Source organism: Heterostelium album, assembly GCF_000004825.1.
Source record: "Heterostelium album PN500 unplaced genomic scaffold PPL_contig13, whole genome shotgun sequence".
Lineage (NCBI taxonomy): Eukaryota > Evosea > Eumycetozoa > Acytosteliales > Acytosteliaceae > Heterostelium > Heterostelium album.
The window spans coordinates 179,091-192,021 of NW_008805090.1; the positions used below are offsets into that span (position 1 = coordinate 179,091).

The 12,931-nt window shown below is 28.9% G+C and overlaps 4 protein-coding genes across 4 annotated transcripts; 1 reads left to right on the forward strand and 3 right to left on the reverse strand.

Annotated features, from left to right (window-relative positions):
- Nucleotides 1–48: 48 nt before the first annotated feature.
- Nucleotides 49–3,988, reverse strand: PPL_05871 (uncharacterized protein; the record flags this gene model as incomplete). The annotated part of the gene is made up of 7 exons (XM_020576742.1): nucleotides 49–411; nucleotides 477–552; nucleotides 764–1,473; nucleotides 1,543–2,267; nucleotides 2,396–2,633; nucleotides 2,714–3,423; nucleotides 3,892–3,988. The coding sequence occupies 7 exons, from the start codon at nucleotides 3,986–3,988 to the stop codon at nucleotides 49–51; spliced, it is 2,919 nt and encodes a 972-aa protein (XP_020433154.1).
- A 199-nt stretch (nucleotides 3,989–4,187) lies between these two features.
- On the reverse strand, nucleotides 4,188–5,626 carry PPL_05872 (uncharacterized protein; the record flags this gene model as incomplete). Its single annotated transcript, XM_020576743.1, has 4 exons — nucleotides 4,188–4,594; nucleotides 4,661–4,905; nucleotides 4,968–5,257; nucleotides 5,492–5,626. 4 exons carry the CDS (start codon nucleotides 5,624–5,626, stop codon nucleotides 4,188–4,190), a joined length of 1,077 nt encoding a protein of 358 aa, XP_020433155.1.
- A 2,067-nt stretch (nucleotides 5,627–7,693) lies between these two features.
- sdhC (succinate dehydrogenase) lies at nucleotides 7,694–8,673 on the forward strand (the record flags this gene model as incomplete). Its single annotated transcript, XM_020576744.1, has 3 exons — nucleotides 7,694–8,030; nucleotides 8,302–8,459; nucleotides 8,551–8,673. 3 exons carry the CDS (start codon nucleotides 7,694–7,696, stop codon nucleotides 8,671–8,673), a joined length of 618 nt encoding a protein of 205 aa, XP_020433156.1.
- Nucleotides 8,674–9,076: 403 nt separating this feature from the next.
- On the reverse strand, nucleotides 9,077–10,785 carry PPL_05874 (uncharacterized protein; the record flags this gene model as incomplete). Its single annotated transcript, XM_020576745.1, has 3 exons — nucleotides 9,077–10,014; nucleotides 10,107–10,311; nucleotides 10,471–10,785. The coding sequence occupies 3 exons, from the start codon at nucleotides 10,783–10,785 to the stop codon at nucleotides 9,077–9,079; spliced, it is 1,458 nt and encodes a 485-aa protein (XP_020433157.1).
- Between the last annotated feature and the right edge of the window lie 2,146 nt (nucleotides 10,786–12,931).

Genomic DNA, 12,931 nt, shown 5'->3' on the forward strand with positions numbered 1-12,931 from the left:
AGACCAGTGTTTTCAATGTAAGATAGTGAGAATGGCTTGTTCATTCAATTAGTAGCAATCGATTTTATTTTTATCTTTGTTATTTAAACCAACAGACTTTAAATCAATAAAGATTGAAATATCCTCTTCTTCATCCTCTGTAAACTGTGTTTCTTTTGAACATTCAGATTCGAATGTTTGTAAATCTAATGTCTTTAGCAAATGAATTTGTTGTTGTTGTTGTTGTTCGCCATCAGTATCTCCTAGATCATCACTAATCTCTTTGTTATTATTATTATTCTCTCTGAATACTATTAAAACTTGTTTCAAACAATTGATTGTGGCAATCTTGATAATGTTATCCTCTAAGCTATTCTTTAGCTTATCAACCAACAAAGTAATAGCATTTATCTTTAACAAAGCATTTAAACCCTTGATTATTTAAAAAATAAATGTTAATAATTTATAATCTTAAAATTGTAATGAAAAATTCTTACATTCTCCATTGATAGTATATTTAAAAACAATTTAATACAGGATGACTTTACTTCCCAGTAAGTATCATTCATCAATCTTGATATATAATAGTTGAATTGATATTGATGGTTCAGTTCTTTGTTATGAAGAAGCTGACTGACGAATGAATTGGTATGTGCTTGGTGAATCCACTTGATAACCAATTCAATTGATGATCTTGGATATGTAATAACAAAAGGATTAGTTAGTTAGTTGGTTATTAAAAATATAGATAGTTGTTAACATATGATTGATGATTTAAACATACATTCTTGGATATGATTCTTCGTCACTAAAAAATAATAAAATCGAATAAGGGAAAGGATAGTTTTGATTGAGATTGTTGAGTGTCGGCGGTGCAATATCTAAAGACTCTTCTTCGTCGGCTAAAAAGTTGGTAGCTTCCTCTTGTGTTCTCGAAAGCATCTCACGGAACTCTTCATCATTCCATTCGAAATCGATATCTCCAGTGAGTGATTGTACTTCTGTTGAATCTGTCATTGATAGTAAATCAGATTGTTGTTGTTGTTGCTGAAGATGTTGTTCTTGTTGTTCTTGTTCTAATTTCAACATCTCTGTATATTTAATTAAATTAATTTGGTTGTGATTCATTAGCTCGTCGTTGATCTGTTTCTTTGGTTTACTGTCGTCGATGATATGAAAGTGTGCACGATCACCTCCGGCAGCGACACTATTGGAGTTGGCAATCAGCTTGTTCCAGGCAGGCTCAAACGAAGAGAGAACATTGATAACATCTAGAGAGGACGATCGAACATAGCTGTCAGAGTCAACCAGCTTGTTGATAACCATAGAGCATACGTTGTGATCCAATAACCATTGACCGATCAATGTAATCTCACCAAGAGTTTCACCATCTTTGAATATAGAGAATAAAAACGATAGAGCAACCTCTCTTATATCTGCACTCGGACTCATCAATACCTTTGATAAAGATATCAGTAATCTATTTAAAAAGTTCTTGATTTTAAAATTATCAAATTAGTATGTATATAGATCAGTTATTTAATAGATCTAATTGATAGTTACATTATCAGAGAGTATTTGTTTTTGATCTTGATTGATAAGTTTGTGTAATGTTTGAAAAGTCTGTTTAGCTACTACTCTATATTGTGATTTGAGTGAATCCAATAATGATGTTAATGCTGTATCATGATCGATTTGATTGGTGTCATTGTTGTTGTTGTTATATAATGAAAGAATATAATGTAAATCAAAATATTGAATACAATCGATTGCTTCTCTCTGCGTTTTGGTTGATGTCTTCAATGAGCTTGATTGTTTGAATGCTTGAAGAGTTGCAACTTTGAAGATGAAATCGACCCATTTATTATGATTTTGAATGTGAATTCGATTGTTGTTACTATCAGTATTACCAATCAATATAAGTTTGGTACTGTGAATCAGACTGAACATGATTGAATCTGTTATGATTAGACGATTGTTATCTTGATTATCTATTATTATAGCAATGATTGAATTTAGCTGATCAAACAAATGATTATTATTATTATTGTTGTTGTTGTTGCTGTTGTCGTTAAATAAATCACTTGAATCCAATACACCTATTAAATCGATTGAAGTAATCATCAGATCTTTTTGTTTTGATTGTAAAAGTCTAGATACTATTCCTTCGAATAATGGTTTTAATGAAAGGAAATGATTATATAACAACTGTGATGATGATGATTCTATTTCTAGTTCTTGTTGTTGTTGTTGTTGTTTTTGTTGTTGTTTTATAACACTTGAAGTTGCTAAAGATATAAACTCTATTACTCTTTCTCTAACCAATCTATCATTGTTTAATAGCATTAAGCATGATTTTTGTATCTGAATATCATTAGAAAATCGGTTAGTTAGTTTATATTATATTTAAATTTACATTGATGATAATGAATAACACCTACAATATTATTTTTAATTAAAAACTCTATGTCATTATGATGATTCAAAAGATGAATGAATAGATCCAAGAGTGATAGCTTGACATCTATGTTTGACTGAGACTGACTGTCATTTACTAGAAATTGATTGATATACTCTGATATTATAGTGGTGTTCTCTTGATTCTTGCATAGATGAATGATTGTATAGAGAAGCTTCTCTGCACTTCTAGATACCTATGATATTGATTTTTATAATGTTAGTAAACAATTATAAATAAAAAAGACAACTATCATTGATTGACAGGGTGACATACAAAATTTGATGGATATTTAAATGATTCGAATATATTGTGTATTAATGTATTTAATATGCTAATGTAATCGTTGTTGTAAATGATATGATCGGCTATCTCGCTGTTCAATGTCAACATTGTAATGATACAATTGATGGCGGTGTCTCTTATCAGTGCATTATCATTCGATGTGAAATGTACAACTATTTCATTTATTATTTTCATTACAATATTATTGTTATTACTATTATTATTATTGTTGTTATTCTGTTCTGTTACTACTACTACTTCTTGTTGTTGATAATTATCTAATAGATATTTATATATATTATTATGTCTTAATAGTAATGATATAAACTTTAAGTTTAATGATATTATTTGTTCATCATTTTGAAATTGTTGTTGATTGTTATTGTTATTGTTATTAGTATGTATGTTATAATTTGATTTCTTTAATACTCTTATTGGAATATCTAATAAACTATAGGTTTGTAGTAACAATAGCGATTGCTGAGGATCTGTAAGTAGTCGATCGAATCTATCTTTTAGTTTTTCGAATCTGGTATCTTCTGAATCCTCTACGATTTCATTAGATTCCAATGCTGATAGCATCAATCTGATTCTCAAATCACTTGAGCCAATCAGATCTTTGATAGAAACATCTTCATAACTACATCCACTGTTATCACCATTGTTAAATAAACCAATATTATCACTATTACTATTAGCTGCTATCATGATTGATTTGATTTGATTTGATTTGATTTGATTTTTACAGATTCTTTTTTTTTGATTATTAAGCTGGGAAAATATCTTATATTATAATTGTAAATAACTAAAAACAATTGTTTAAATCTGTAGATGACAATTGAACTTCCAAACTTACTTTAAATTTATTTAGAAAAAATTAAATTAAAAAATTTAAATAAAGATAAATTGTTTAAAAATAATTAATTATTTACAAGAAGAAAAGAAGTTTTAGTTTTATAGATAATAATTAATTTAGTTATTTTTTAAAATTCTAAAAAATAAAATAGTATTTTCTATCTTTGTAAATTTATTATTTTTAAAAGATATTAAAATTATTAATTAATTGATATAAATATTATATATATACTTTCAATATAAATAATTTGATCCCATCAAATTAATCTGGAAACAACTTGGTGTCGAAGAAATTTAAAAATTAAAATTTTTACTAAATTTGGTAAAAACAATGATTTTTTGAAACTGTGTTTGCCAACATGTTTCAATATCTAAATTTAGAGAAGGACATTTCCAAGTATCTTCTTTCATTTGTTTAATTTTAATTTAAATAGAAAATTTTTATTTACAATGTACAGATTTAAAATGTTTGTGTTTTATCGCGTTGAAATTTACAAGATTTTGAACATCGTTCGATTTTTTTAATAGAGGTACTAATTAGTAGGATATCGGTTGGTTATTGTCGTCGAATAAATAATATTACTATGTACAATGGAAAGTTGACCTATGATTAATATAGACCGTTTGGATCGTAGACACCGTCGAATGTATCTTCGCATATCAAATCGGTGGAGGTGGTAACCGAGGTTGCTTTATCTCCTGAGGCCTTCTGACGAATGTTGTTCCAGAGACCGATTGTCATTAGCTTGTGACCGGTTGCACTTGGGTGGAAACAATCGACCGCTGACAATGTACCTGAGGTATAGGTGGTGTTGGTCATGAATGGCTGGTAGACAACACCTACTGTAGTGGTAGTTTGGTCGACATCGGATCTCCAGTATTGTATGGCATTTTTCAAACCTTGATTGGCTGCATCGATAACACTTTTCAATGTGGTACTCGATTGAGACCAGAGACATGGGCATATATTGTTTGCTTGATTATATGTTTTACAATTTGATGGTGTACTAGAGTAAACTATAAATAAATTGTTAGTTTCATTAGAAAATGAGTTTATTTTTCTAATATTGTATTATTATTTACATTGACTAAGTTGTGGCAAACCAATCATATTAATAATTGCTTTGTTTGGGAATGCTGCAGTGAGACTGGTAATTAGATCATAATAATAGCTTTGCCAAAATCCTGGCATTGTTTGGTATGCAGCTTCAATACCAGAGCAAATTGAACATGCTTTGAAGAGTCCAATGTATACATTGACCATCTTCCATTTGGTATTGTTAAAGGTGCTACCTCCAAAGTATGCAGAACCTTGATTGATTACAAAACTATGTAAAGAAGAAAGGTTAATAAATATATAATTGGTTTGCTATAATTATAATTTACATACCTCATTTGTGAGTCTAGACTTTGTTCATTACCTTTGGAAGCACCATTTAAACCATCATAGGTTGGATAGTAAACATTGGTACCACGAATACCATTTAACAAATTAGCTGATCCACCATAAATTGCAGCACCTGTTCCAGTAGTAAAGATATTACGGATGGTCCAAGCATTTGTAGAGTTACCAGTAACAAATGAAAGACCACGGTACTCGTTTACAGAAGCATTGGATGCATCGTTTGCAGCGAATCCCGATAAAACAGTATCTCCAATTGAAAGGAATATATTGAAATCCTTTGTTTTTGAGGAAAAAATAAATTGTTAATAATTTTCAAAGATTAATTATTAATACAATCTTTTAGACTATGGAAGAAAATATACTTTTAGATATATTTGAAAATTCCATATTAATTTCTTTTAGTATAAAGAAATTATTCCAACCAACTTATTTTTAATAATATATTGAAATATATTTATAAAGTTGGATAATTGTTTTACAGTTAGGTTTTAATATATTTGTTAATTTACACTTAGGTAAACATCTTTGGCATAGACAACTGGGGAGACTGGATTTAGACCAACATCACATGTAGGATAGAGCTGTGATCTTGAATATGACAATAAATATGAAAAAATATAAAATAAAATTATTCTTTTTGACATTTTTTAGTAGGAAGAAAATACAATGGTATTTTATATAAATAAATAGAATTTAGTATATACAGATAGAATACAATATTTGTATTTCTTAAATCGTTGGTTAAGATTATATTTGATTTGATGATAGAAAACAATGAATTCATGTCCTTTATATAGGTTGTTTTTTTCCTTTTTTGGAACGAGCCTTTCTAGAAATAACCTTTTATGAATTTGCTTTACAGGTACTAGTAAATTTAGCCTGAGCGAGGTGATTCGATTTGAATCTTAAACCTATAGTGATCTGACGTGATCTGTCGCTGGAGATAAAGTAGTTGCCTCATTTTCTACATGTGCTTAACATATCACTTTTTTACTCTTTCTTTTTCTTGAAAAGTAACCACTTAAATCTTGATGTAAATTCCAAATTCTTTTAAAATTGATTTACTACCAAATAGGGAGTTAATTAATTACCTATCCTATAGAAACGAATTTGCTATCGAAAAAAAAAGAACCATCTTCATCTCAATAGTGTATGTTACTTTGTAAAAATAGTAGTAAAATACTAAATCTTTGAAAAGTTTACATTTTAAAACAAAAACAATAACAACAACAACAACAAAAGGACAACTTTTTTCACAGTTAAAGATTATAACTTTCAATGTGTCTAAAAAGGTCCCATCATCATAAAAGACTCTAAAAAAAATCAAACACTAAAAAAGTAAAAAAGAAGAATTTTAATTAAATTGAAAAAACAGCATTTGACCACTCACTACGCCCACCAATTGAGATGTTGTATATTTGCAGCTATAGTAATGACTATTGTAATAGCTATAGCTGTTTTGCATTTGCAATGATTGAAGTGGGATACAATATGAGTGTGTGTTTTTAATGTTTTTTTTGTTGTTGAACAACAACCACTACCACTACCACTACCACCACTGCCACCACAAAAGGTCAAGTGCAATGGTACAGTGCTGTGGGTTATGCGTTGGGGTGGTCACATTTTGTGCTTTGTTTTTATTGATTGTTTAGTTGTTACCATATAAAGCAGTTGAAATTGTAGATGGTGAATAAAAGCAATGATACTGGTGATCTTTTAATTTGCGATAGCCCCATCACACATTAAAAAAAACACTTATAAATCAACAACCTCCACCAATCTCCATCAACAAATTAAATGAAATTTTGATCGATCACAAACAATGATCAAAAAAATTAAAAACACACCTTGACACACAACTAATTTCATTTGGTGGGTGAACAAGGCCTGTGTTTACTAAAAACAAAAATTTTAACTGTCATTTCTCAACTTTCTTTAACCTTACCTTACATTAGATTCTTTTTGTTTGTTTCTTTCTGTTTCTGTTTGTGCGTGTGAGCGTATGTGTGGGTGTTTATTTGATTCGTTGCATCAATAAAGCTTTGGAGAGTGCAGTCAGATGAAATTAGAAGATCGTCTCTTGCCTAGGGAAGAAAAAAGATGATTTAACACTTTAATTTATTTTTGTATGACTGTTTGACAGTTTTTGTTCACACGATCAAAAATGTTTGTTATTCTCTCTCTTTTTCTTTTAAAACAATAAAATTCAAAAGAAACTTACAAACTCACACTTTGTAAATCCATGTTTGTGAACTTTTCTTATAATTACTGAACCAGTTATTCTGTTTTTTTCTTACTTTTGAAAGTCAGAAACAATCACTGAAAATATGATTTATCATATTGCCCATGCTATTACCTATTGTTTAATTTGACTTTTCTGACTGTTACAAAAACCGGTGAACATCAACCATATTATTACTACTTTATTTTACTTTAAAACTTTTTAAATTTAAATCACAGAACTGTTACAAAGAAAAAAACAAAGCAAAAAAAAAAAATAGAAGTTCATTTTTAAATGGTTGCAGATGAACTGATCACAGTAGAAAAAAAAAAATTTTGGAAAAAAAAAAAAAAACAAAAAAACACTCATTAATTCAATAAATTTCATATTTGTTTTAGTTTTAGTTTTTATTTTTTTTTGTAAATATATATTAGTAGTATTAGTAACAATTTCAAGTATTATTAGTAACAACAACAGAAAACAGTAGAAGATGTTCACTAGTAAGATTTTGTTCAATAGCCGTTTGGCATCGCTCAACTTGAAGAACAAGAATGTGGTCGGAGTCACCTCTACTTTGTTCCCAGTCGGTGGTGTGAACGCACAATCACAACCATTGTTCTTGCAACAACAATACAATGAGCTCCACAAATTAGATTCACGTGGTCGTCGTCTCTTCTCGAGCAAGCCATTCACCATGGTCGAGACTAAGCTCGAGGATGTCCAACAACCAGAGCGTCCAATCTCCCCACATTTAACTATTTATAAACTCCCAATGCCAGCTATACTCTCAGTCACTCATCGTGCTACTGGTATTGCTTTAGGTGTTGGTATGTATTAAAACCAATCAAAACAAATCAAAACAAACAAATCAAGTCAAATCAACAGGAGGAAACAGATAAAGATGATATAATATCATATCATATCATATCATATGATTTAGGATTATATGAACATAGATAGAGATATAAATGTAATCTAGTAATAGATTATAATGGTTGTTGATGTTGTTGATTTGTTTGTGTATTGACAAGAGTACAATTTCATTAATAATAATTGGATCTTCTCTCCCTCTCTCTCCTTCTCTTTCTATTATTGTAGGTTTGGCTACCCTTGCTGGTTTGTCAGTTTTTGGTGCACACGATGTTCCATATTATATTGAACTCTTCAAGCAAAGTTACCCAAGTTTGGTCTATCCAGCCAGATTCTGTGTTGCTTTCCCAATCACCTTCCATGCTTTTGCTGGTATTAGACATATCGTAAGTAGATCTACAACCAATGGTTAATTAAACAAACTTTACAATGAATGTTTTATTTACATTAAATAACAACAACAACAACCTACTATAGTATTGGGATACATTTTTGAAGGGAATTAACACTAAGCCAGCCGAGTTCACTGGTATGATCATTCTTGCAGCCTCTTTGGGTGTCTCTTTAATTGTTACTTTCTGTCAATTGACATCAGCCTAAACAGTAATTTAAACATTTTTTTTTAGTAAACAACATTCAATATATTACATTAATAAACAACAAAAACCACAATCCAATTAGATAATCTATTCTTAATATAGCATTTGATATATATCTATAGAAATCAAATAAATGAAACTTAAAGTAAGTAACTATTGTTGTTTTAGTTGGTTTTTTTTTTTTTTTTTTTAATAATACAAGACTTTTGTTTTTCTTTATTTTATTTAAGATAAAGAATGTTCTTAGCAATATCTTTGTGTGATTTTGGTTGTTTGTTTGTTTGTAAATTCGATTCAGGAAGTTATTGAGTTGTGCATAATCTGGAGGTTTGTATAATAAATGTTATAACGGCGATAATAATAATTAATAGACAAATGAAAATATAGTTGTAGATATTAAACTTTTAACTTTGAGCAGTTCCACCATTGGAAATTGGTAAATTCATATTGTTAATGTTTGGATTATAATTATTGTTGTTGTTACTTGAATTTAAATTATTGTTATTATTATTATTGTTGTTGTTGGAATTGTTATTGTTATTATTATTATTATTATTATTATTATTATTAGAGTTGGCTATAGAAGATGAAGAAGAAGCGGACGACGATGTTGTGTTATTGTTTAAAACTATATTTTCTTCGTTCAATGTGAAATTGACGTTCTTCCAACCAACAGCAAGTCTTCTCTCTTGGAGCTCCATTACTGTACGCTTGGTAATATTGTTTCTAGAGGAGTAGGAAAGTGCAACCTTTTGGAGGTCTTGGCAATTGAGGAACAGTGCTTCTACGGTTTCGATGGTGATCTTCATTGGTCCCTTGTTCTGAGCACTACCTGGTTGTTGGTCACGCGACATATCGACACACACCAGCTTCTTACAGTGGTTGGCAATCATTACCATCGATGCATCGGTCACCTCGACACAGGCACACAAACGAAGATTCTTGAGGTTGGCAGCATACTCTGTCAGCTGGCGAATGTCATCATCGTTGACATCGGTGAATGACAGATCGATGTTGGTCAGGGTATTCAGCAGACGGTATGGATTCTTGGGGAAAACGATTGGATGAATATTCTTGAAACCCGATAGATTGAGAGTGGTCAGCGAGTGTAGCTGTTGCAAGACGTGTTGTACACTGGTTCTGGTGACTTTGCTGCAACTGGCTAAATTCAAATCCATCAGCTGTGGACAATCATGAATCAACTCCAAAACACCATGATCTGTAATGAGTTTACAGCTCTTGAGTGAAATAAACTTTAACTTTTTACATTGTCTAGTAAGTGCTTTCAAATCGTCATCACTTAAATTATTACTTGATCCTAAATCCATTGATGTGAAATGTGCTAAAAATAATAATAATAATAACAATTATAAATGTCATATAAATTAGTAATTTGAAATTATCCAAAATAACAATGATTCTATTGATATTTACCACAATATGGTGCTAATGTTCTGATATCCCAACCAGAGATACCGTTGAAATTTAAAAATGAGAGATTGGTATTTTTGATGATATGACAGATTCCAGTGGTTGTGATATTTTCAACTTTGTGAAGATTAATCGATTTCAATTTGACGGCACCGTTCGCCAGAAGTTCGAGACATTCATCAGATGTTCGTCCTCCATCCATATAGACCTGCTCCAAATTGGGACACTTTGCTACCAACAGTCTCGAGGTTTTCTCAGTCAAGCGTAAGTTGTGCAGACGCACCTCCTTGAGCTGTGGTGTATGCTGCACTATGTAGTCGATTGTCTGTTGCTTTATGGATGGGTTGTTGAGGTTGATCATTCTAACTGACGACAGACGACTGGTTGCTTCCATCGACTTGAGCGCTGCTATAATTTTTTTGCGCGGCATGTTGGCGTTCATCGCCAGGTTGCGCCAAAGTGTTGCGTCGTAGCAACATTCTTTAAATCTCTTGTTCAATCTTGCAATCGTACACAACTCTGGAATTGTCAGTGATTTCAAAACATAAAGAATCAATTCTGTCGACAGTAAGTTGAAATAGTTTGGATGTTTCTCTGCTTCATTCATTTCCTGTTGCAGCTGTTTCTCTGCCAACATTGATTTCTTTTTGGATCGGACTCCAAAACAAGCAAATGCATCCATTTTCATTTCTGGAAAAAAATAAAATATAAAAATAAAATAAAAATATTATATAAAAAATATAAACAAAAAAAAAAAGAAACCTTAATTAAACTATATTTGGAAATATAATAATAAATATACTATATATAATCTTGAAAATTGAAAAATTTAATAAAAATGATAATAAAAAACCAATTAATTAATTATTAAATAAATAAAAATATAAAAAATATAAATATATTCTACAATCTAAAATAGAAATTAAAAAAAACCAAACAAATTAAAATATAAAAATAGATAATTAAAAATAAACCAAATAAAACCAAAAGCCAAACCAATTTAAGTTGTAAAATAATCAATTATTGTTGTTGCTACTGATGCTACAGTTGACACTACTGTTTTTCTGTTGGGTATATGTTGTTTATATAAATAATGGTTGTCAATTGATTATTTTGGATATGACTCGAACTATCTAACAAAACTCAACTATCTATAACAACTCTCTCTCTCACAGGTGTGATATGATTTTTGTATTTGATTTATTGATGACCTGAAACGTTTGATGACTATACTCTATAAAAGTTGTGATCGAAATAAAAATAGGAATAAAAGTAGTAGTAAAATAATAATACTATTAGTTATAATTGATTTAATTTGAATTTAATTTAATAAAAACAAACACAAACTGTAAAAAAAAATAAAATAAAATAACAATTGTTATTGTTATTGTTATGTATATATATATAATTAATGTTTTTTTTTCGATTATATTTATTTGATGATGATGGATGTTTTTATTGTTATTTTCAATATTTTATGTTTGTTTTTTGTTATTATTATTGTTATTGTTTTTATTATTATTATTATTATTATTTTATTGATGTAATAGTTTTATCAATAAAACAAAAAAACACAACAAACAACAATTGTTGCTGTTGTTGTACACTATCATTATCATTATCATTATCACTCTCTCTTTTTCTCTCTCTATTACTCTCCCTCATTCTCTCTTTCACCAATACTATCTCCTTTTTAACCAACACACTCTGGTCATTCTCACTCTCTATTTTAAGTTATACAACACACCACACACCCCAATGCAAAAAAAACAATCACACACATTAAAAAAAAAACACTTGTTGAGATTGTGTTGTTTTTCAAAAAGTGAAACATGTAATATATTATTTTTTTCTTTTTTAGAGCATATATAAAAAAAAATGATACCACACACACAAAAATTAATTTTTCACCTAAACAACACACTCACACACCACAAAATATATAATAAAATTAAAAATTTAATCTAAAAAGAATATTATTATTTAATAATTGTTTTTCTAATATATTGTTGTTGGTATTAAAAATAGGTTTTTTTAGTTTCTGAAAAAAGATAGACTGGAATAATGATTCTTTTTTTTTTTTTTTTTTGAGTAAAGTAATGATGAATATATGATTGTAGTTAAAAAAAACATCCTAAAAAAGTAAATTATAATAAATAAAAAACAACCTAACATAAGAAAACAAAACAAGGATATGATGATCATATTTTCGACTTGATATTTACATTTCCAACTATTTTTTTTTGGATCGATTAAAATATTTCTATAATACAACTAAAGTGTTTATTTATATAACTTTTTTATATAAATAAAAATAAATATTTTATTTTATTTGATATAGAGAGGTTATTTACTTAATATATATATTTATAAAGTTAATCTATTATTTTTATTATTTTTATAAAACTATTAAAATAAAGATAATTTAGCATTTAAATTATAATACAAATAAATATTGTGATGTCTATTGGCTTCAATCGTTTGATAAAAGTGTTATCTAAATGAATAGAAATTGCTGTAGTTGTCAGACAATTGAAACCACAATAAATTCGAATTGAAATCAAAATGATTAACATAAATAATATTATATAATATATTTAATGTGATGTGTTGATTCACATTCAGTGTTTATATTAGGAATGGCAATTTAAACACTTCAGCATATAGGTATGTACGTACCCACACCACAACAGACACCAACACAATAATTGCAAGACCACAATCATTATTTTATATATGACAAGAATTAAAATGGTAAATGTCAACCCATTTCCAAAACATCAAATTCATTCAATTTCTCGAATAATAATATTGATTGATAATGTGTG